Source organism: Stegodyphus dumicola, chromosome 8, assembly GCF_044657685.1.
Source record: "Stegodyphus dumicola isolate Sdum_Otavi_A_Nest chromosome 8, ASM4465768v1".
Taxonomy (NCBI): domain Eukaryota; kingdom Metazoa; phylum Arthropoda; class Arachnida; order Araneae; family Eresidae; genus Stegodyphus; species Stegodyphus dumicola.
In genome coordinates, this window is record NC_140775.1 from 74659601 (window position 1) to 74685896 (window position 26296).

A 26296-nucleotide genomic window follows, 5' to 3' on the forward strand; every position below is an offset into this window, starting at 1 on the left:
ACTAGCCTTCAGTAGAACTTTTTTTTTTGTCATAAAAAAGGGGTTATTTCTTCGAATATCGCCAAACGTGTTGTGTTAAATTTCGATTTTGGCTATTCTTAGTAATTGTTTAGTATTTTTGTTCAGAACAAATTTATAGTGTGTCTTTGCAACAATATATGACAGTACTGCCTCATGATTCAATTATGGTTGCTATGGTAACACGAACCTATCAAGTATGAAATTTATGTGTTCTATTCTTTTTTTTGTTTTATTGCTACAGTGCTTTGAGTGATGTGTGCATAAAAAAAAATGCTGTGTCGTCACATAGACGACATTTCTCCTATTTTAAAGTGTTTGTGTAAATTTTAAGTTATGGTCCATTAGTCTTATTCTTAATCATTTTTGGTCCATTGAGCCAGAGCAGTGAAATAATAAGCTATGGATATCAGTGATTAATTCAAATTAGCCTTCATTTTCGGTTTTGTTCAAAGTGGTGACATCGAAATCGAGCAATGTGTGGGATTACTTTTGATTTCAGGTAATAGTTACTCTTTCATACAGACCCAGGTTTTTGGTTCTTACTATTCTTTTAGTTGCTGTGTTTGGTTGCACGTGTGTGGTATGGTCTTGGATTTTGAACTTGCTATTATTTTGCTGTGGGTACCATCATTTCAGTATGTCCGAGGTGGGTAAGAGGATGAATGTTAATTAACAGCGGATGAGCCAAATCAATGAAAAATTGAATTGAATTGCTTGCATGGAGGATGGAGGAGATGGTGTTTGGGATGCGTGAGCATATGCACATGAAAAAAGCTATGTTAAAAAATTGGCACTTTATTTATTTCTGAATGTTAATTTTTGTTAAAAATTTGTTGTTTAATGTTTTTATGTTAGGAAATATGTATTTTTGGTTATTTACTACTCTCTCTTTGTGTATTTTTGATTATTTGTTCATCTCTGTGTGTTAAGAGAGCGGCGAATTTTTTCTGGTTAACACGATAGTTTTAACTTTGTTTTAGCTTCCTGATTTTGTTCAAGTGAAAATAGATGTGTACATGGACAAAGTTAAGGCAGTGCACAATGCCTAGTTTGTGCAATTCCCTGATTTTTTTTTTAGTTAAAATAAGTCTTTTTATAAATAGGTTAAGTTAAAATAGGTTTTTTGAGTTAAAATGTGTACCTGGACATTGAGCTTGTGTAAGTCAAAAAGACTTACACAAACTCTACACAAAACCAAAATAAATATGCTGCACATAACCAAAATAAGATTATTTTGGTTTTGTGTGGCAGGCGGGAGGATCGGCGGCATCTTGTAATTGGTGCCGATCCTTCCTGGCGTCGATCTCAGCGTCAAAAAGGACACGATTTGCCAAGGGATACTGTAGAGTAAATTTTAACCATTTCGACATGTCTAGATGTATGTGGCTACAACTTACCTGCTAGAAGAGGCCTAACCCATCAGCAAGAATATAGGGTATAAATGGGAATAACTCGATAGCACACTTAGTATAGTCAAAAGTCTTTAATCCAGACTCTTCGGGACTTCCGCAATTCCGGATTATAGATCATCAGTTTAAATCTGGTAAGATGGCATGCAGAAATTATAAAATTAAAAATATGAAACCATTATTTATGAAATAAAGAGCAATTATGATCTAAAGGGTATCAAAATTTACAAAAAAAAAGTTAATTTTTGTTTGTTTACTTTATTAAACATTTCTTTCAATGCGCGCATGCGTAAAGCATACGTTACGCATAGTTGAAATTAGAAAATTGCTACCAGAAAACTACTTGATGTGTATTCGTGACATTTATAAGGATGAGGAATTTGATTTAAATCATATCAAAGACGGAGTATATCGAGAAGAAATACTACATTTAGTAAGGAATTATAAGCCAAATAAAATAAAAACATCTGCCCTGAAGATAAGGATAGTGCTGACAGATCAACTTCCAGTTCATTATGCGCCAGCCTTCCCCGTCGCAGAGCTGCCTGAAATTAAACATATTTTGGAATGGTTAGAGACTCAAAGGATATGCCTTTATCCATTTTTTGCAGCAATTCCACTTTTTGTTTGTTGGACATTGAGACATACTTTCACTTTGTAAGTCCTTTAGCAGCTCCAGAATCAGGAAATTCTTTTTGACATAATCGAAAGTTCAAGCTTAATTTTATAAAATTGCTTTAACAGTCTGCAAAGTATAATTAAGCCGGATCCAATTAGAAGATCAAGGAACAACGCAATCTGCAACATTAACTGAAATAGATAGTTAGATAATTTTAGCTTAGCTTATACCATCCATTATACATTAAACGTGCATGTGTAAACGCATATGCGTTTACGCATGCGCAGAAAGTTTGTAGCTTTGAGGTCCGGATTATAGATCATTCCCGATTATGGACGTTCGGATTAAAGACTTTTGACTGTATTTATTTGTTGTAAATATAATTTTATTAAAATATACATTTGATTACAGTAACCTGAATAAAGGGCAGTTTTTCTTTTGGCCAGGAATTTCTTTCATTTCCTATCTAATTTTTTATCTATTTACAGTCAAAAGTCGTTAATCCGGACTCGTCGGGACTTCGGCGATTCCGGATTATCGATTTTTCCGGATTATAGATCATCAGTTTAAATCTGGTAAGATGGCATGCAGAAATTACAAAATTAAAAATATGAAACCGTAATTTATGAAATAAAGAACAATTATGATCTAAAGGGTATCAAAATTTACAAAAAGAAAAAGCTTAATATTTATTTGTTTACTTTATTAAACATTTCCTTCAATGTAAGTTGCTTCGTTTCATGTGATAATACTTTCTCTTTAATTCTATTAAACAGACATAATTTCTTGTTTAGTTACAAAATTCCTCTGTTCAAGTCCTATAATTGCTGTGTTGAGAATACCGACTAATTTGTCAATCGAAATGTTTTCGTTTTCAATAACCTCTGGGTCACTTTCTTCACTATCGGAAGCGAATTATAATGACGAGGAACTTGATTTAAATCATATCAAAGACGGAGTATATCGAGATGAAATACTACTCTTAGTACGGAATTATAAACCAAATAAAATAAAAACATCTGAAGATAAGGATAGTGCTGACAGATCAACTTCCAATCCGCAGCGTGAAATTGATAAACAGATTTCGGATTTCAAAACATACTTTCGCTTTGTAGATACAAATTACATATTAGTAAATATATATCGGAAATTCTATTTGACATAATCTTTCTAATCTATCATAATCTAATAATGACGTTTCTGCCCCCCCCCCTCTGCCGCAGAGCAGCTTGAAATTGATAAACAGATTTCGGATTTCAAAACATACTTTCGCTTTGTAGTAAATATATATCGGAAATTCTATTTGACATAATCGAAAGTTCAAGCTTACTTTTATAAAATTGCTCTAACAGTCTGCAAAAAATAATAAGCCGGATCCAATTCGAAGATTAAGGAACAACGCAATCTGCAACATTAACTGAATTAGATAACTTTAGCTTAGCGTATAACTCCGTTACACATTAAACGCGCATGCGCACAAACATATTCGCAGCTGTAAGGGTCTTATGCGCTCTCGTAAACGCCTGTGCGCATGCGTGAAAGCGACGCATGCGCAGAAAGTTTGTAGCTTTGAGGTCCGGATTATAGATCATTCCGGATTATGGGTGTCCGAATTAACGACTTTTGACTGTATTTATTTTGGATGATTATATGAGAATGATAATTAACAGTTGACTCTAATCAACTGTTAATCATATAACTGTTATTATAATTTTCCTATTACATAATTAAGATTCACGTGCCTGTGCAAAAAGTGTAAACTATGATGAAATTCTTACTAAATCTCCTGGTAATATATTTTTAGAAACTTAATAAGTCTTTTATTGCTTTTTAGACTGAAAATGAAGGTGAAGTATGTAAAGATTTACAGTATGTTCTTAAAAGACTTATACAAGGCTTGGCTTCATCTAGAGAAGCAGCTAGGCTTGGTTTTACTCTTCTTCTTGGAGAGGTAAGCTGATTGTTTTTTTATAAAAATTCAAACATTTAAAGCCCATATGTTACTGATTTGATGACCCAGCTAAGCACTGGCTGTTTAACCTGAGTTTCACTTTTGGCAAACAGGCTGACTGAAAGTTTTTTTTTTAACCATGTGACTTTGAGCCAGTTTTCCTTAGAAAGTCTCTCCTAAAGGCTTTTTTATGTAGGCAGTTGTAAGGGTGTTCCATAATCAACTGAATAAATAAACATTTGGAAATCATTTTTTTATTTTAGCTAAATAATCCCTTACTATGTAGAAAAGATATACTTACATGGCATAATTCAATAGATCAGATATCTGATTCAATAGATGAGCACTTTGTTTCATTTGCTACCCGTTTTTATTATCAAGACTTTTTTCTGATCTCAGTTAGTAAATATAAAAACAAGATATGAAAATAAATATTTTCCTGTAAATAATTTATTTCAATGTATATATGAAAGGGAATGGGACTATTCACCATGGCCGTTTCACCATCAGGAAATATTTTTCTTTACACGATTGTATTATATTGATTTAATTTAATAATTCTGTTTAGTTTAATAATTTAATTGAATAAACATTTTATATAAAATAATGTATAAAATGTTTTTGTGTATAATTTTTTACAAATACATCGTTACACATGACATATTAATTTTAAGAGAGTAATGTATGTGCTGACAAGATTCCAAATTAAATCCATTTCCCATTCAGATTTCATAAAAATGTCAATTTCCTGCTTTTTTGAGTGATTTCTCTGAACTAGCTGATTAAAATTCCAAGAAATTTTGATGAATCATGTAAATTTTGCTCCTGCATAATTTTAAAAGTGATAATATAGCTTCTGTTATACAGTACAAAGTCCGTAATCCGAACTCGTCGGGACTTCGGCGATTCCGGATTATAGATCATCAATTTAAATTTAGTAAGATGGCATGCAGAAATTATACAATTAAAAATATGAAATCTTAATTTATGAAATAAAGAACAATTATGATCTAAAGGGTATCAAAATTTACACAAAAAAAGATTAATATTTATTTGTTTACTTTATTAAACATTTCTTTCAATGTAAGTTGTTTAAGATGCTTCCACAAAAAATTCAAAAAGTTCTTTTTTCTTGTGTCATATATAATGGACTTTCCAATGCCATACTTCTCACGTAATTTTGAGATGGATAGCCCTTTATCCATTTTTTGCAGCAATTCCACTTTTTGTTTAATGGACATCGAAACACGATTTCGCTTTGTAGATCCTTCGTCAGCTCCAGAATTGGAAACTCTATTTGACATAATCGAAAGTTCAAGCTTAATTTTTATAAAATTGTTCCAACAGTCTGCAAAAAAATAATAAGCAGGATCCAATTAGAAGATTAAGGAACAGTGCAATCTGTCACATTAACTGAAATGCCTTAGATAATTTTAGCCTAGCTTATACCGTCGCGTGCGTTATACATTAAACGTGCATGCATAAATGCATTAATGCATTTACGCATGCGCATAAAGTTTGTAGCTTTGAGGTCCGGATTATAGATCATTCCGGATTACAGACTTTTTACTGTATCAGAGGTTTAGCCCCGGTTCTCTTTGATACTGGCATAATTATCCAACTTACTATGTCTAATTTCTCTGTATCTCATACTTGTAAATAACTATATATATTACAAACAGCCTTTATTAAGTATACAAAAAGTAAACACAATTATAAAACTAAATAAATTTAATACTAGCATAATACAGTAAGATATAATACAGTCGTGCAAAGAAAATATGTCTTGACGGCCAAACGGCCATGGTTAAATGCCGACGATGAAAAGTCCTAGACCCCATATGAAAAGTATAAGTTTTAAGGGTACATTCTGATTGTCTGTAAACCAACCTGAAGAGTTGCCAACTGTTGGCAACAAATTTTATCTTCAAGCTAAGATGCAAAAAAACAACAACCATTTTTAAAAATACTGGTGCACTAAGAATTATGCTAAACAACCAATTAAAAAGGCAGTGAAAAAGTAATGTTTAAGTATCATTTGATGGCTACGTTGCAGAAGCACAAGGAATTCAAATGACCTCTTTACTTTTAATGCACAGTGTCCCGAGATGGCTGCAGGTTTACCACGGGCAGTTTTCAGTATAAATCTATTCTCAGTAAATACAGGAGCATTGCATTGTCGACATAGCTTTTTAGATATGACTTAATAATCAGCACTTGAATCATCAAGGGCTTTTACGCATCATCCGTTTATAGTGTTAAAGGTGGTGTTATTTTTAAAATTTGGCTATGGTGTACATTGGAGAATTTTTTTCAACTGTGGACTCATCTCCTCCACCAAACTGTTGCATAGATGAAGTGATCGTACAAATGAAGAGAATAGTACTCATGTCTCAAGACTTTTTTTATTTGAACTAAATAAATAATCGCTTATATACACTTGATGAATGAGCTGGAACATTTTAGACTTTAAAGCTTCTAGAAAATGGACAATGTTCTCTAGTAAATTGATTTAAAGGAAATAAATTAATGGGAAGGAAATTTAAACAAAATAAAAATTCTTAGGTGACTTGCCTCCAATGAGTTTTGTATTGTGGACCATCGGTTTTTGAATCTGGCATCTTAGCCATTGAGCAAGAATGTGCTAGCTCAAAAGGAACGAGTTTTGCTACAGTATAATTTTTATCAGTTTTTGAGATAATTTGTTACTCCCATTTTGAACAATTTAAGAAATTAAAAAAAAAAAAAGAAAAAATGTTTGGTATTTCCCTGTTGAAATAGGAATTGCATAAAATATTAACAACATTTGAAATTTGCATGCTATAGTTTGAATGATTAAGTTTCGCAATTTCGATGATCAAATATGGTTGCAATTTTAACCAAGGAAGTACCAGCTATTTTTATTACTATTTAAAGTGTTATTGAGGTTATTTAGACTAAATTTATTGAGGTTATTTAGACTGAACTATTAAAAATCTGTCTTTGTTGATTTCAGTGAATTTTAAAGTTATTTCATAAAATTGTTTTCTTTAGAATGATTATCTTTTTTGTTATTATCATTATTATGTAATTATTTCTTCATTATTTACTAAAAACATAGTATTTATTTAAAAGAATAATTGCAGAGCAAGTTTATTGATATGAAATAAAAAATGAAAAATTTTTTTATAATTTTAGGTACTGGTGCATATACGTACTATTCCAGTAGAACGTATTTTAGAACTTATTAAGAGAAAGCTATCTCTAGCAAAGGCTGAGGTAATATAAAATTTGAAAAAATATTAAGAAATTGTTTTCCCTTATTTTAAAGTTTTCTTAGCTTTTCTTCCAAATTCTGTATTTTATTTGTTACTGTATAACAAAATGCTTATTTATTTCATTTTAAATTTTTAAAGGAAAAACGAGATGCGATATTTGGTCAGTTATTTGCATATACAGCACTTGTGCGTTCAGGAAGACTTGCTGATAATAATCATTTGCCAGAAGTAGTTTTGTCCATCTATGAACTTTGCCAAGAGAAAAATTATATAATGATTGCTTGTTATGAGCTCACTATTAATCTTTTCACTCAGGTGAGTTATGTATTATTATTGGTACTTTTACATTAAAACCTTAACACTTGGTGTTTTCCCCCCTCCATATTTCTTTGTCAGCAGGTGTCATCACTTTGATTTCGCTTCTTTTCTAGAAATAGTTACCTTTATAACTTTGGGATTTTTTAGAAGATGTTGAAGTGGCTATCTTGTTTTTTTAAGAAAGAGACATTATTCATAAAGAAATATTGTGGTCAGATAACTACCTTATAAAATTTAAATGTAACTTAAAAAATACAAGTAATTATGCAGTTAATGCTTAAGTTGGGAAGAAACAGGTGTCCAAATATATATGTGTTTTTTTTAACTGCGTAGTTCTTTCGTTACTGCAATATTATTCATTTGCTTATCAGGTCTGGTATTAATGTTGAGTTTTGCAAATCAAAGTTTGCTTCAAATTAAACACAACATAAAATTGATTGGAATAATTATGTAAGAAAGTTATGTATCAATTTCTGGTTATGTCGTCCTATTGTTAAAATTGATGGATGCAACAAAATAGTAGAAAATGGTGAAAAACCTATATAAAAAGGTAAAAAGTAACAGGAATCATGTTTTTTCCACCACACTGGATTTTTAGAGTATTTTATTCTGAAGTTAGAGATTTCTCCTTGCTGTTCCTGATAATTTCATTTTGTCTAGTGTCAGGCTAAATATGTGGGAAAAAATATGCCAGTAGAGCAACGACAATGCATGGTGTAGTTTTAATGGAAAGGGTACCATATTATTATTTTTTAATATTAAAGTTTCAAGATTTTAAGTATGTACGAACTTGAGGTACTTTTGGATTAACCTCCCAACCTTGACAAGAATCAATGCTATATAGGGAACCCAGAATTTTACAAAAATATATGTCTGAGAGCTCACTAATGGTTACCTGCATATTGCACCAGTACATAATGGTGGGGTTAACACATGTGGTTTTGAAATTCAAGGGTCAGCTTTGTGTTTTCTGCTTGTTGTGATTAGCATGTAGTTTTTTTTTTTTTTTGTAACAATAGGGTTCATAGTGGTCCTTACAAGTGCTTATAAGTCCTCATAATTGAAAATAAATTATAAAAGCCCTTATAAGTGCTTACTTTTTCTCTAAAGCATGTATTTTTTTGTTTTTAGTGTTTTTCCCCCCGCATCAAAGCCATAACTAAATAAACAACTTTTTCTTTCTTATCTGGAGCATCAAATCGTGATTCATACTTCCAGAAATAGCTTTCTTCGCATTAACATAACCTTTGATTTGCGTGAGTAGAGACAGGTGTACGTCATTCTGTTGGTCAAAGAGTTGTGAAAGGGGTAGAAAATTCCGGTATATTTTACATACTTTTCCTCCCACCCACAGACTATAGACGTTCCAAATCCCATGTGGTCAGTTCATATTCACATTTATTACGATTGTTATGCTTATATTATAAGCATATGTATAAATATTTATATTTGTAGTAAATGCTGAAATATAGCTAAACTTTAAAAATGGGTAAGTGTGTTTTTAACACAGATAGGCTTTCTAAGGAAGAATATTCTAACTGGCTTAAACAAAGCGAAAATAATTGCAAGGCCATGTGTTCCTGGTGTAAAACTGAAATCAACATAGCAAGTATGGGAGAGTCGCATGGATCGTAAGTAAACCGAAGTGTGTGGCACAAAACAGAACAAAAGCATACGAGAAAATGAAAAGTACATTGGTGCATTTTTCCAAAAAAGGTCATATTGCAGAAGAAGAATGCAATAACATTCTTTTGGACTATTCTGATTTCATCGAAAATGTCGTCCAGCCATACCTTACAGAATTTAAAGCCTACGATGTGAGAAAAATAAGATTAGATCCTTTTTTGCACACATTCATTAATGGAAAATACTTCAAGTTATAGGAAACATTTAAAATTATCTATTTCCCATGGGGGCAAGCCACTGTTGAATGAGGATTTAGCATCGATAAAAATATAGAAACAGAAAACCGGGGGGCTGGGAGGAAATTCGTACATTGCCCAGCACATAGTTTGTGATTATGTGAAACATGCTGGTGGGATACACAATGTGTCAGTTACGAAAGAGATGAGAGCGGCAGCTTCATCAGCTCATTCACAGTATCACTTATATTTGGAAGAGCAGGGGGTGAAATGAATTGAAAAGGAAAAAAAAAAAAAAAAAAAAAAAAAAACGAAGCAGCAGAATTAACACATGAATTGATTTCTTTTAAAAAGAAAGAAAACTCTCTCAGAAAGAGAAGTTAAAGTGCTTGAAAATAAAGCAAATGAATTTGCTGAAAAGGCTGAAGTTACAAAAGACTTTAATCTTTTAAATAAATCCAATGAAATGTTCAAACTATTTGTGAAAAACAAACTCTCTTAAAAGATTGGGATTCAGACATTAATGAAAAGAAAGAAAAGAAAAATCAAAAATAAAAGTAATATTACTAATTAATAAGCATAAATCATTAAATTAAATTTAATTAATAAGCATAAATCTTTTTTCTTGTTTCTTTTTTCATGTTCTAAAGTATTTTGTATGAATATAATAAATACAGTTTATTATTATTTATTTTCCTTAAACTGTTATTTCATCATTATATCTTGTGATATAATTTAGTTTTGCATAGGGTTCTTTCATCCCCTCTCAATGTAAACTAGTTCTATAAATTGAACTGAATTGTTCTATAAATTGAAATTAAAAAATAATTGTAATTGTTTCCTATGTTTGAGTAATGCTGATTCTCTCTTTAAATACTGAATTTCTAGGATTTTGAATTACAGTTAAATCTCATTTTTAGTTTAAGATTATGCAGTTGTGCATATATGTAATTGAACAGGTGCTTATTTTTTCCTTAAAATGTGCTTGAAAAGTACTTATTTTTTTTTAACTAAAATGTGGCTACGAACCCTGAACAAATTGTAAAACCACTGTGGAGTTTGCTTACTAATGAAAAAGGAGTTTATCTATAGAAAGTTTGTATTCTATGAAGTTAATTTGTGCAATTCTTTGATAATTTTTCAAGTTAAGACAGGTTGATGTGTACGCAGAGAGCAGCATTAAGTTACTCTGCAATGCCAAGGATTCTGCAATTCTCTGATTTTTAAATTTTTTTTGGAGTTAAAACAAAGAGATATTAATATTAATGTTTCAAGACTTAAAGACTTTGCAGAAGACTATTAGAAAAGAAATCTAAAATATTTTTGTTAACATATGTTTGTTGCATTAAAGTTAATGCATGGATGTTTGTTGCATTTTTACTTTAATTAATTTATTGTTGTTTCATGTAATTTTGAGTGTTTCATTATAGATGTTTATTTTATGTAATTTTTAATATTTTATTATGGATGTTTCTTGCATTTCTAATTTCATTGATTCATTGCTGTTGTATGCAATTTTCAGTATGCCATGATTTTTTCAAATGGCTACTGTATTTCATCTCTGTTAAGTTGGTGAAATATTAATCACCAGTAGTTGGCAGCTTTGTGAGAGGGTTCGGTGGACAGTCCGAGAGTACCAAAATTGATAATGCTTAAATGTTCTCTAATAGAGAATTTAAAAAGGAAAGAAAAGAATAAATCTATCTTCTTAGCATATTTTAAGATTTTATATTCACTAGTGGGTGAAGGCTCGCTCGTCATCTGCAGTCACTTGGTTATTAGTAAAAACGTGACTGAGTCTGAAGAAGAGTTAAAGAATAAAATTAATTAGAGTACAGTGCAAAGTCCAGATCTCTGGTCCACTATAAAAAAAAGTTTTTTTTGCAAAGTTTAGGAGTGGAGAATGTAATACTGAAGAAAAAGCAGGCGTACCATAAAAGCAGTTTTTCTTTCGACTAGCTGAGATTAATTCCTGCATGCCTTTTACAAATAACTGATGGCTAGGGAATCACACTGCAGTGAATTACAATGAAGTGACTGATGTTGAATTAATGTTAGCCATAATTCCTTGGGTGGTTCTGAATCGATTAATATTTTCCTATCTGAGTGTTTTCTTTTATTTACATAGCAGCAGGAAAGGGAGAAAGAATGAAGAACTTCCATTAATGTCCCAAGTTGCATTCATCCTTAACTTTCTGATTTGAAGTACTCATTATTGTGCTGCATTTATTATTATTAATCTTAACAAAATTACAGTTTTAGTAAATGATCATGTTGCTGTTTTACTCTTTCCCTGAAACTGTACATCTGTCAATAAGCCAATAGGTATCAAAAATTTTGTCTGCACTGAAATGCAGATATAAAATAGCTTAAGAAAAACCATGCAACAGTAAGATCATCCAGTTCTAGAAATATTTAACATAAAATCTGATAGGTGGGGCATTGCCAGATCATAAGTTATGTCTCCAAGATATTTTTTAAATGCTTGGCATAATTTATAACCAGTTACCAAATTTCATAATAATGATGATAGCCACAGCCCTGAAAGTTTTTAGATATCACAAGTTAAAGCTAAATTTTTTGATTAAGGGAATACAAGAAGAAATATTAAATGATGGTTATATAACTAAAATCATATATTGTAATGACAATGCCTTAATCATCAATCAATTATCAGAACCGCAAATATTTGAAGTATGATTTTAAATCCAGAAAATATCACTATTTTAGTTTCAAATAATATTTTAATTTCACCAGAATTAAAAAAAATGGTTTCAATGATTCGAACAAAATCTTTCTTTATGCAAAATAGCTCTCTCTTAAGGGAATGTTAATGAAGATAATTTTTAATCTTGTGATTTTCGCATGTAATTTTACTATGTTTAAACTGATGATCTAAAATTTGAGAATTTCTAAAATGCAGAATGGCTAAGTCTTCGTGATTCCAGATCTCGGACTTTGAAGTAGACTTTTAATAATACTTATAGTTTATAACTGAATTCCTATTCAGACACCACATATTTTTAATTCTCTTGCTGTTGCTGAGAAATATGAAAACATTTTTATTGCCCTCATAATTAATATAATTAGAAGTAATAAATTTTGTTGCTTGAATGGCAGATGTTTTATTACTATCTTGGTGCCATTCAGAGTATCTTTGTAACACTGATAATTATACTGGGAACTCTCTATGATGATCCTCAAAGGTTCCAGACTATTTTTGTGTTCTGTGAGGTGTTCATCTTAGAAAAGATAACTATCGGTCATGACATTTATTGATTTGTTTGCATTATGAATCTACCTTATTAAAAGCCCTCTACTTTTAAGATAAAAAGCTGTCTCTTGAAGAAAAAGACTGTAGTATGTAATATATTGCTTTATTAATACTGTTATGTTAATAAAAATAATATAGGAAGAAAGAGAAAATTTGCACTTTATTTACGAAATATTATAGGTGAACAGTATGTTTAAATGTTTTAAATGGATTTTAAATGCAGAAGGTGTGTACACTCTTTTAGAATGGTTCTGGAGGTCGTTTAATTAATGTTTAAAATGTAAAGAATATTTTTTTAAATGTTCAATCTAATAGCCTTTTTCTGGATTAGAAATTTGCATCTTGATTTTCATAATAGAAGGGCTTTTCATCAAATTTCTAAGGACACTGATTTCCATTCATCTTCCACTACTTTTCAGAGTTCATCAGTCGTGGTAGGTTTACACTTAGAAAGAGCTCTTTTCAAGGAAAAGCATCAGGGGATTTTGAGGAATATGTTGAAAAGTTATATATGTAATATCTGTATCAGTTTTCATTTTTTTGAGGAATGCAGTCATGTATTTAGAAGTATGACTTCTTGCTTTGTCTTGATGAAGTTTTACTCCTTAAAGGTCACTGAGATAAAGAAATGAAATTTCTTCTCTAAATATTGGATGTAAATCTTTGTCTTGATAGTACATTGAGTTAATTTTAATGCTTTTTTCTACTCTTCTTATTTTTTATTTTCCACTGTAAGAGAATCCTGTGACGTTCATAAACTCTTTACTGACACATTCATTGCAATCACAGAACCAAGTTTATACAATTTTCCCTCTTCATTAGGATAAGAAATGGACCTTTTTATTAGCAGTTATTTAGGAAAACCCATGCTTCATGAAGGGTCACAATGTATTTCCCTTTGTCCCCTGTTAAATAGTTTTCATAAAGGATTCCACAATTGTTCTGCATCAAGCCATATATCTTAGCAAAAGCTGATGAACAATATGTTTTTTAGCTTTTTTTTAAGTTTTAAACATTAATTTATTATTTTATTTGTTGTTGTTACAGATGTACTTAAAGACTTGATTTCGCCATGGGCAAATTTTCTTTCATTACCAAAGATTTAACTTTAGAAACATTAGACACAATTCTTACATTTTTTGGGCATTTGCTTAGCTTTCTTCCCATGTGCAAGTAATGATTGATGGTCTTTTTTTTTTTTTTTTTTTTTTTCTGATTAGTAATAGTGCTTACTTTGCATTTAGGAATTTTAATTCCATGCATTTTACAATGTTTTTTATTGCGGAATAAGAATTTGGAAAGTGCAAAAATATATCCTTCAATCCACAGCTTGTTTACATGCAACATTTTGTAAAAAGAATAAATTTTAAAGTAGCAGATAATATTTCTCATGTCAAGTAATAAGGTGCTACCAGAAATTTTTGCTCCTTAACATTTACTCTTTTTTTTTTTTTTTCTTTCTTTCTTTCTTTTAAATGTATCAAATTTATTCTAAAAATGTGTAAACACCTAGCAAAAAAAGTTATAAATTCTTGCATTACAAATTACTTATTCAATGAAGCCTGCCTGCTAGATTTTTTTAAATTCCCCCCTCCCTCCAAAAACATTTTTAAGCTCATAAAGTTAATCAACCATTTTATTAATGTTAACTACCTACCATACTTATTTGCCAACTAACCGTCTGCTGCTTCATTTTCAATACTTTTTCTCTATAAATTCTTTTTAGGGGAGGAAACTTTTTTTTTTTATTGATTATGAGTATAATTACTTGGCAGTGTTGTGCATGACATGTTAGGCTGTAAACTGGTAATTGAATATTTTATTGATAAATTCATATTACAAAAGAATTGACAGATTTTCAGAATGCATGGAGAAATAGGTAAATGAAATGAGCTAAACAGCCTATAAAACAGTTGCAACAAAATTACAGTTAGAAAATTTAAAGTTTAGAAGAATATTTGCTGTAGCCAAAAACTGGTGTCTGTTTCAAAGCAGTTACTTCTATGAAGAGGAGGAAAATAGCTGTAAAAAAACCCACTGAAGCATCTTTATATTTAGAATCCAGGTATTAGGATTCTTCATGAGATTCTTTTAAGTTGTTAAGAAAGAAACATGTAAATATTTTACTTTGTATTATCTTTACACTTTATAATGATATCAAGTATATATATTTTCAAATAATATTTTAAATATTATTACATTTAAGTTTAAATATATTTCTATCTGAACATACTAAATTCTGTTGATTACTTAATTCAAGTATGTATCCAAAATGTTGAATAATTAAACTTTAATGTATGATTGTCGTTTCATCAATAAAGAAAGAAATATATTTAGATAATATTGAGACTATTATATGATATTACTTGATTAAAAATAATGAAATATATTTTACCCATGTATACTTGGAAAAAATGTAGTAAGTATCTTCATTTTGGATAAATCAAATTTTACTGATAAATATTTTTGTAAGTTGGCAGACTAATGAAGGCAAGTATTTATTATTCTTTATTATATATGTTTTAGTTATCAAAAGAAATTTTCAAAGAAAATGTTTGGCCTCATTTAAAGAAGAAGATATTTTCTGGTTTGGAAAATCATTCTCCTGATTCTATATGGCTACTTCTCTTATGTCTGCGAATGTTTCCTGTAAGCATTTAATTAAAATTTTTGCTATGTATTTACATTTAAAAATATCTCAATCATAAAAACATCTGATGTATCTGTAATTTGAAAGTGCTTACACGAGGGATTTCACTTAAAAATTTATTTGCTAGTATGCTGTTCTTATGAATTGATATTTAACTTATCTTCAGCAGATTTTACTATTATTTGACATGCTGTTAACTGATTCATAAATGAATTTGTGTTGAGTATTAGTAGTAAAACTATATTTTGGGACATTTTATTTTTGTAGTTTTTATTAACTATGTAGTTAGCATTTGAGTAAATTCTCTTTTGTAAGTCTGTAAAAACATGATTACTGATACTTAATAGAAACGATTTGTCTGTTTTCATATGTTGGTTATTTATCATATTGATTTATCCTTTTTTTCAGTCATTCAGATTTATATAAATATTATATTTAATGTTACATTAACTCCAAAATGCAGAAGTTTATCTGTTTACTTAATATTTTAAATTATTTTCTTAAATGTGTGTTCTGAAGAGAGTTATGTATTTTGAGGTAGTCTGATTGGTAGTTTTTACTTCAAGTTAACTTAGAGATGAATATTGCTATAAATGAACTTTAAGGGATTGAAAGTTTGGTTCGCTATATCAGATCTGATTAAAAAAATATGGATTATCTCTCTAAATAACGTAAAAATTGATTGATGAATCACAAAAAGGGCTAATTAGCATTATCTCATCTCTTAAAAGAAGTGAATGATTAAAAAAGTCATATTTAATGGTTAATAATAATTATTATTGCATGTAATTACTAAATTTCCTTTTTGTTGTCTTTCAATTTCACCATATGTTAATAATTTTAGATGATGAATTACTTAGCGTAAATTATGTAGCTCTTATGTTTTAGATTCATACCTCCATTTCAGGACTTAAAAGAGAAGGGCTAGCTCATAGAGCTTTTACCCCTGAAACAGGCAGTGGGGAGTGATGACGTAGCCATGATGACACTGAGCACGGAGATGCAATTGACAACAAAGAAATTAGCGTTTTAAATCTGAAGAACCAGCATTTAAAATGAGCTGTGCGTGAAAGATGGCTATAATTTAGAAGAGACAATGTTACTGCAGCATGCATTTTACACTGAACATTAAAAAATTTAATAGTACTTACTCAATTTTAAAATAACAGATAAAATGCGCTACTCTTAGCATAAAGTTCCTTTTTTTAATTTGCAGGGATTTTTTTTTCTTTAAATGCCTGTTTATTTCTAATCATTTCTTTATCTGCATGTTAACTAAGGGAACTATACTATTGCTTATAAGGTAACTATAATAACAGCTATTTAAAATTAATCAATAAACAACCTTAAATTGGCATAGTTTTCAAAATTTCTGCTAATCTAAGTTTGAGTTTCAGCCTAATTTTAAATTTTACATTGGCATATTTTTCTCCCAATTCAATATAATAACATATATTTTTAAAAATAATTTTGTAACTTAGGCTTACATCAATATTACATTTAAATAAATGCGTGTAAGATTAGCTTAATTTAGACAAAACAACTTTACTCACAGTACCTAAAAAAATTATTTAATTTTTCAAAAGTGGGGGTTCAGAAGGCAGGTTTTCTTATGCCAATTACTTTAATGTTACACTATTATATTTTATCTAGAATGCTAAGCTAGTACAAAATCGAATCAATAATAACACAGGATACAATAAAAATAACTTTAACAATAACTTAACAAAATTAGTTCTCATTTGAAATATGCTTTACGCTATTAATTTCTAAAATGTCATCTAGAAATATTTCAAATCAAAACATATTATATATGCTTACTTGTACAGTCACAATGCAACTACAAGTTGTTGAAATATTATTTGTTGGCTATTACATTCGAAGCAATCTACTTTTTTGCTTTTTGGGTTGCTTTTCTTTGGGGAAAAGCATATGCATTTCTATTTAAGAAACATATTCTACAGAGCTCTTATGACAATGCAACGTGAAATATCTTCACTAGTCCACCTGATTTTTTCCTTCTTTTCTCTTCTTTCCTTTTCCTTTCTTTATTTTTCAATATTTTATTACAATTTTCTAAGGATATTATTTTGTTCTTCAAATTATCAATACATTCTTGTTTATCTTTACACTTAGATCATTCAGGTATATTGTCACTTAGGGCATTGTCACTTGTGAATTTTATTTCAAAATCATTCACATTTGATGTATTATTGTCATCTTCAATTTCGTTCTTGGCCTCAAAATAAATTTTCTAATTCATGTAGTCTTTCAAAAACACTGCATTAGTTTTCTTTTCAAATGTCTCCGATTTCTTGGTGTTATTTCGTTTACTGCACGCGATAAATTTACTTTCGGCACAGTATTGCATTTCAACTGTTTCTTTTGCGGCAATCCAAGCAAGTGATTTCTCATGTCATCTTTACAATCACTACACAGAAAACGTTTGCCGCAAATTCTTGCATTTTTCACATTAATAGAATCCTGTCTTCAACATTTAGGCATCCATTCTTTCGACAAAAGCAAATTGTCCTTTGGGAAAGCGTGAAATACAATATCTCTTCCTTTCGTATTTCTATAAGTGTTACGGCAAGTTGCTACAGTACTAGAAGCAATATTACATAAAAGATACTTTAAATATAGAATTTAAAAGGAAAACTGACTAAAACTATATATATATATATACACAAATTATTAAATATTTGCGTTATTATAAAACAAATATGTATGATTAAAATTAATTTGGGATATGCGACCTCCAGAAAATCGTCTCGCAACTGAATGAAACTACAGTTTTAAACGTGCGAAATCAGAGCAGGTGCAACACAGACACATCAGATTACTTCCAGTTAACCCCCTCCATGAGGCTCGCGTCGGCGAGGAGTCGAACAAAGGAATGACCTAGCCCTTCTATTTATCCCTGCCTCCAATTAAACATCTTCATCTAAAACACATATTTAAGATTAGAAATTGTCCAGATAATGGCAGATTGTCACTTCTTTAAAAGATGAATTGTTTCAGCTATGCTTCTTCAGCATTGTTATGTTTGGTCTACGTAAATGTTTTCCTTGTATCCAAATTTTTTCCAAGAATAAAAATAATCAATCTCTTCCACATGTGGTGGCAATTGTAGACTCAATTAACTGCATTTCCAATGGATATGGATTTGGTTACATCCATTCTATATTTTTCAAATAATACTCATCTTACCTTCAATACACAACATTATACGATGACTGCTTGGCATACGGATTAATTTTTAAAGCTGAAAATTTTTCTGCTGGAGAGTAAAGACAGTTAGGTAAAAGAATATTTTACCTAACTGTCTTTACTCTGTCTTTACTCCTTTATTGAAGTTTTGCGCTTCTGCAAAATATGATATGTGAAAGGTAATTTCATCACTAACGTGCTGTGTCGAATGTCCAATGAGAATGGATTTATTTTGCTGAAAATATGTATAGTTGCCTAGCAAAAGTGTAATAACCCTTTTAAAGAATATCCTAAATATTGTAAAAGATCCCCATGCAGAAAACAGAACTTTGACAATTTTTAAATACTGAAACAAAACAGATAAGAATAAAAAATTTCAAATCCCTAAAACAATACTATCCAACCTTTTTTAGATCACAGCACACCTCGCAAGCATAAAGAATTTTACGGCATACCTTACAAGCATAAATAATATCATGGCACATTATGAAGGAACATTTTTCTATTAACCCTCTGACTGCTCAATTTGTGGACTGAAATCTCTTCAAAAATTCTCTCTCTCTCTCTCTTTTTTTTTCTTTCCATATTTTAAACCTATATACATTGGAGAATTAAAAAATGAACTTTTTCTTTCTAGAAAATATTTCTTTCTAGAAAATACTTTTTATATAGATTTTTATCATGAGAAACTTAAATTGCCAGAAAAACCAATTTCAGATGTTATCATCTAAAAAAATGTTTTTAAAATAAATTTCAGTCGAATTACAGTTAATTTCTATTTATTGTATAATATAAAAAAAGCAAAATTTATAAAATTTAAGAAAATATAAAGCACTGAGGAATAACTACCTTAGAAATGCAGTTTAGTATGATAGAATTCAAAACAGGGTTCAAGGCAAAGTCCAACTTCACAGTCTTTGCACCAGATTCAATAACTGTAATTAATGATCAATCTAATTATTAATCTAATCAATAAATTTAATTAAATAATCAAGATAATTGCTTAACGTTTTCTACCAGCCATTTCTGTAAGAAAAAAGCGGCAAAAAGTGAAGTTTGAGCGGTAATACCACGTGCCTTCAAATGCCACAATTTAGTGGACAACTAACGATCTCTGTTGGCCAAAACCTGAACTAAACATCTAATATTGTATATAATTTATTTCAATGGTTAAACAGGAGAAAACAACACATGCCCGCGAAAATCGTGGGATGAGCAGATTTTGCTACATTTGAGTTGCCTGTGGAAACTGGTGGCTGAGCAGCCAGAGGGTTAACATAATTAATTTCCTCTATTCGGTGATAGAGATTCAATTAATAACATTTTTCTTTCAAATATTTTTGCATTAGTATTTCAGGTTGACATGCTTTTAGATAAGGCTTCTTGTACAGTTATAAGCACGAAATAAAGAAAGGAAATTGAGTGAAAATACCTAATCCAGTGACTATTTGATTTTATATCATCACTCAGTGACTATTTGATTTTATATCACATCTTTGAACTAAATTGTCAAATTTGAGTGGATGAAAGTGTGATTAAATTTTTTGAACACTTATTTTAAAAAGTTATGATATGAAAATCTGAAAATAAAATTAATTATACAGAAATTAATTACTGACCATGTATAATGCTAATAACAATTTATTGACCAATATTTTTAAGTGTTATTATAAATCAGGGTTCATATGGTCCTTAAAAGTCCTTAATTTTTCAAAAATGATTTTTGGTCCTTAAAAGTCCTTAATTTTGGCCAAAATGAATAAACGGTCTTTAATTTTGCTCATTTGACATTTCTTATCATTTCTAATGATTGCCATTCTATGTGTGAATTGCGATTTCTCATGAATATGGAATTAAAATTGCACGGCTCTTAACCAGTCTGTTGGCGGATTTGCGCTGCAAACTGGGGGGGGGAATTAGCTACCCCGACGAAAGTATCGGTGTCTGATTGGCTATTCACCCAATCTTTCGAAACAGGTGTTATCCATAAATTTAGGCAGATTGTGACGAAAGCGTGAAGCCGAAAGTTCTTTGAGAGGCGAAAATGGTGATGAAGGTGCTCAAGAAAAAAAAAGGGGGGGGTATTCTGAAAATATTTGCCAAAATTAGAGCAATTCCAACCTGGAAGGCCACAACTCTTCCGACGCCAATAGGAACAAGATGCCTGGAAAGTGCATTTTCAATAAACTGTGGCTTCATCAAGCTGACTACAAAGACTGGATATTGATGGATGACAATCCTTATAAAGCTAAATGTGGTCTTTGTCTGAAACAAATTGAAATTTCTATAATGGGAGAGTCAGCGCTGAAAATTCACATGAAAATTAAGTTTAATTTTTTTTACATGGTTTTGCTTAGCTTAATTTTTGTGTTTGTTTCAATTAAGCAATAAATTAATTTTTTATCACCTTCTATGGAGTTTATTCTCTTTTGTACATACTATATGTATGGGATATTGGGATTATGAGTTTATTTCTGCAGAGGGTGGGTCTGTTATCGATTTTGCGTGAAATCTGTTGGCTCCATTTCGATTTTAGGTCTCCAAGGGCAAATTCGATTTTGGTAGCCGAGAAAAAGTGAAGTTCGGAAATACATTTTGAAGCTTTAATAGACAATTAAGTATTTGGTTTAATCCTATATGCTGTTGATAGTAATGCATTATTTTTGCTAATGGCGATACAATTATTAGTTGAAAACAACTAACTAATTAAAAAATTTTTAATACTTTTAACAAATAATTGAAAAGCTGAAAACAAATAATTGAAACTAATTTTCCTGAATTAACTAGATGCAAAATTAACTTTCATGAATTACTAAAGTTATTGGGTAGAAGTTTAACTGAAAATATACATTCCGTATTATATATATATATATATATATATTTATACAGTACAAAGTCCGAGGTCGGGACTTCGGCGATCCCAGATTTGAGATTTTTCCGGATATTAGATCATTTTAAATCTACTAAGATGGCACGTAGAAATTATAAAATTGAAAGTATGAAATCGTGATTTATGAAATAATGAAGCATTTATGATTTAAAGGGTATCAAAATTTACAAAAGAAAAGAGCTTAATATTTATATGTTTACTTTATTAAACATTTCTTTCAATGTGAGTTGTTTGATTTGTTTTCTCTGCGGATACTTTAGACTAATACTATAGACATATAATTTCTTGTTAAGTTATTAAGTTCCATTGTTCAAGTCCTGTAATTGCTGTATCGAGAATTCCGAATAACTTGTCAATCAAAATTTTTTCTTATTCAGTAACCTCTCTGTTACTTTCTTCACTATCGGTAGCTGTATTTTCTGGATTTAGAACCATACTACAGATTTCGGCCTCCGTTAATTGATTGATGATTGGGGCATTGTCATCGCAATGAAAAACTTCTGTTTAACTTCCCTAAATTCTGCCGCCTGGTGCGGCCATGCGAGCTCTGGCGCTGGTTCTGGCTTTATGTGAATAACAAATCAGTTATTCTTAATTCAAATAGCACTAAATATAATCGTTTGTCCTATGAGTATCATTAACAAAATCTATTTTTAGCATAAGGAAAGAAATTTCTTTTAAATCTCCCCTTGTCAACATTTTAGTGCATTAAACTTAAATCTGTAATCGGATAATACTCTGTTATTTGGCGTCGCTGCATGAGTCATCACTCAAGTTGTCATCCATTGATAAATGTGCGGTGATGAAAGCAAAATACAATAAATAATGATTCGCAATTTCAGCATCAAGGATATAAAATATTAGTTGGTGTAAAATTAACAAATGTTTCGGTTTGAGATTATGCCAAGCAGCTACGCAGCTATGGAGTCAAGTTACTAATCACACAAATTTATGCTAAAATAATTATTTCATCAATAATGAGATATTTTATTTAGCGCCAAACTGAGATTAAGAATCAGGATTTCCAGCATGTTTTTTTATGATGAGGAAAAAAATCTAATGCGCATGTGTAAAGCATACCCCTTCCCTCCAAAAAAGCCCTCAAAAGTTGGTTGGTGGGGGCTTTGAGGTCCGGATTTTTAGATCATTCCAGATATTGGATGTCCGGATCTCGGAATTTGTACTGTATATATATATATATATATATATATATATATAGTAAAAAATGTATATTTTCAGTATACATTTCTTATTATATATATATATACATTATATACATATATATGCGATACTTAATTTTACTAATGCCTTGCATGTAATGACCCTTTTAGCTGCAAAACATCTTTCCCTTCTCAACTGCAGAGTTTCTTCTAACAGTATCATGAATTTTGTCAAGTTAGAAGAACCATCTACTTCAGGAAAAGATGTAATTGCTAATTCAACATCAATAAGTGTAGAAAATAATAAAATCAGTTCTTTTCATTTCAAATCTGAAGTTACAGATGAAGAAATATTGTGGGCTTTTAAGTGCATCAAAAGCCACTATTCTTTTAAATCGTGCGATGATATTGGGCCATTATTCACTAAAATGTTCCGGATAGTTCCATTGCAAAATAGTTTTCATGTGCTGAAAAGAAATGTGCTTATATCTGTTATTTTGGTTTTGGCCCTTATTTTAAAACTTTGTTACTAAAGCATTGTAAAAAATGCTGTGTTTTTTACATTACTATTTGATGAGACTCTTAATCTGCCAAATCAAAAGAAGCAACTAGATATTTATGTGAGGTACTGGCATCACGAAAATAAGGTCCGAACTCAGTACCTTACTTCTGCATTTATAGGGCATGCAACAAGTGAAATTATTTTATCCAAATTTTATGAATGTGTTGAAAAAGTAGACTTTTCAAAACTCTTACAAATATCGATGGATGGTCCTGCAGTAAACTGGAAGTTTTATGATTTATTGCAACAGGACTTGACAAAGGAATATAACATTCAATGCTTGACATTAGGGACATGGGGTGTACACATTCTTAACAATGCTTTAAAGCATAGGATGTCATCCACTGGCTGGGACATTCCATCATTCTTATCCTCCTTATATTGGATTTTTAAAGATTCTCCTGCAAGACATGAAAATTTTTTAAGTTATATCTGGCTTAAAAAAGCTACCTGTGAAGTTCTGCTTTTACCGATGGTTGCAAAATGTCCCAGCAGTTGAAAGAGCCATTGAAATATGGTATGACTTGTTACTGTACATTAAAGAAGTTGAAATGGGGAAGTTAAAAAAAAATTCATCGAAATCCTTCTCAAATATTTTGGAGGCAACTAAAGATAAAACATTTCTTATAAAATTTAATTTTTTTCTCTCTCTGTCGAAAATATTATTGCCTTTCCTTGAATATTATCAAAGTGATAAACCACTTATTCCCTTTTTTGCTGAAGATATCTTAAAACTTGTAAATGATTGCCTTCAGCACTTTAAAATTTTGAAACTAGAATATTCAAAAATAACTAAAGCAGAAAATCTTTATAAATTTAATTTTAATGATCCAAATTGTTATAATGATAAAAGTAAAGTTTATTTGGGATTCATTGCTGAGCAGTTAATGAATGATAAATGCCGCAAGAAGGACATTTCACAAGCTGAAAGTTTTGCATTGAAACAAGAAGGTCAACAATGTGTCTTAACAATAGTACAACACTTAATGTCTAAATGTCCAATAAATTATTCTCTTATTCGAAATGCATCTTGTATAAACCCGCGATTGATGATTAAAAGTCCAGAAAAAGCCCAGAACAAAATGAAAATAGTTCTAACGGTATTAATGCAGAATAAACATGTTTTACAAGATGATTGGGATGAAATTCTGCTGCAGTTTGGAGAGTTTCTAGACAAAGTAGTTAAGACAAATTTACATGAATTTTCTACTTTTGATCCTAAAAATCTTTCTCTTGATACATTTCTCACTTCTTATTTTCATGATTTGCACTATTCAAAAGTATGGAAAATAGTGAAAATGATTCTTATCTTGTCACATGGACAGGCCTCTGTGGAAAGGGGCTTCTCTGTAAATAAAGCAATTGAAATTGAAAATTTAAGTGACTCATCATACATTTTTCAACGCACAGTATTTGATTACATAAAATTTTCTGGAGATGTTCTTAATATTGAAATTAATAAAGAAAGGAGATCAGCAGCAGCTTCTGCAAGGTCTAAATATATGCAATATTTAGAAGAACAAAAATCTTTAACTAAATCTGAAAATTCAAAGAGGAAAAGAAATATCATTGAGGAAGAAATTGATTATATGAAGCAGAAGAAAAAAATTTCTTCAAAGGGACATTAAAGATCTTAATAAAGAAGTAGATGCTTTAGCAGATGAAGTTGAGACCAGCATGAACATTGATTTGTTTATCAAAGCAAATGAACTTAGAAGAATAGTTAAAGAAAAGGAAATAGACATAAATAAATTAGATGTTAAAATAGCTGAAAAGATTTCAGATTTAAAAAAAGCACAAATGTTTTGTATCTTTTATTGTACAGTTTATTATTCTAGTATCTTTCAAAAAACCAAGGAAATAAATTGTATGTTTACAAATCAGTTATTTTAATCTGCAAAATATTCTTGCATTATGATTATAATAGTAGTTGACTGTGTTTAAATAAATATCAAATAAGTTAAATAATAATCATGTAAATCTCTAAAATAGTGACTGTTATTAATGTAAAATACACTTATACATGTTTTTAAAGAAATTATGTTCCTAATTTAATGTTATCTACTTCATAACTTAATGTTATCTACTTCATAGGGAGTTAGTTTAATTTTCAAAATCGTTTTATGGTAAGTATTAAAGTGAATTTAATAATAGTGCATAATACACACTTCTGTTAGTTTCTTAAAGTGAAATTACAAGCATGAAGTCGGTTGTATGGATATTTGCTTTATTCTATTTGTTTTTTTTTTTTTTTTTTTTGTTTGCTGATAGGTCCTTAATTTTTTCTTTGATGGTCCTTAAAAGTCCTTAATTTTCATGTAAGGAAATGTGTACGAACCCTGTAAATAACCATAATTTTTTTTTAATCTTTTTATTTCTGTGAAATATTTGGGCCTTTTTCTGTGAACAGAACTTTTATATCTTAAGTATGTAATAAAAAGAGCTACATGCAATATCATGATCAAGATTTTTCGATGATGATCTCTCTATGTTCTTGATAGTGATGCACAGAGGAGAAACTTTGTTTCCTTACATACCAGGTGCGTCATAAATTTGTGCAAAGTTCAAAAATTTGTAATAAAAGATGAAATGCATGGAAACATTTTCTGTTTTTGGCACTATGGTAAAAAAATATTGGATTTTTTTCCATGTAGAAAAAAGAAAGGTTTTCAAAAGTAACCAACAGAGTGCGCTCACCCGTCATACTGAGATGTTTTATGCAAATCAGGCTATTAATAAAATAGATCCGTCATTTGAAGCTGGCAGCATGCTTTCTTTGCCAGATCTGGCGTTGGTGGTTAAATTGTTCTACAAGAATGGTGAATCCACAACTGTTACATTGCAAAAGTTTGACACGAAGAAAGGACTGAAGGTGCAAAAAAGCCCTATTTCATTGAATGGGATACGGAATTTAGTAGGACATTTTAAGGAAACGGGGAGTTTGGAAGACCATCAACAAAGTGGCAGACCACCTTTGAGAGTGGACCGTGTCTATATGGTACAAAGTGTCATGAAAGATATGGCAGCTGAAACATCAACGGGGATGAGCAGTGCTCGTAAAGCTGAGAGAAGAATGGGGATTCCAGAAGAATCAATTCGACGTATTCTGCACG

The 26296-nt window shown here is 30.3% G+C and overlaps 1 protein-coding gene across 3 annotated transcripts in view; it reads left to right on the forward strand.

The window, feature by feature from the left end:
- Window positions 1-26296, forward strand: part of Mybbp1A (MYB binding protein 1a) — a 148763-nt gene that overhangs the window by 11425 nt on the left and 111042 nt on the right. For all 3 annotated transcript variants that reach the window (XM_085822006.1, XM_085822008.1, XM_085822007.1), the window contains exons 2-5: window positions 3884-4000; window positions 7178-7258; window positions 7396-7572; window positions 15238-15360. In XM_085822006.1, coding sequence (XP_085678132.1) covers window positions 3884-4000; window positions 7178-7258; window positions 7396-7572; window positions 15238-15360 — 498 coding nt within the window. The remainder of the gene's footprint in view (window positions 1-3883; window positions 4001-7177; window positions 7259-7395; window positions 7573-15237; window positions 15361-26296) is intronic.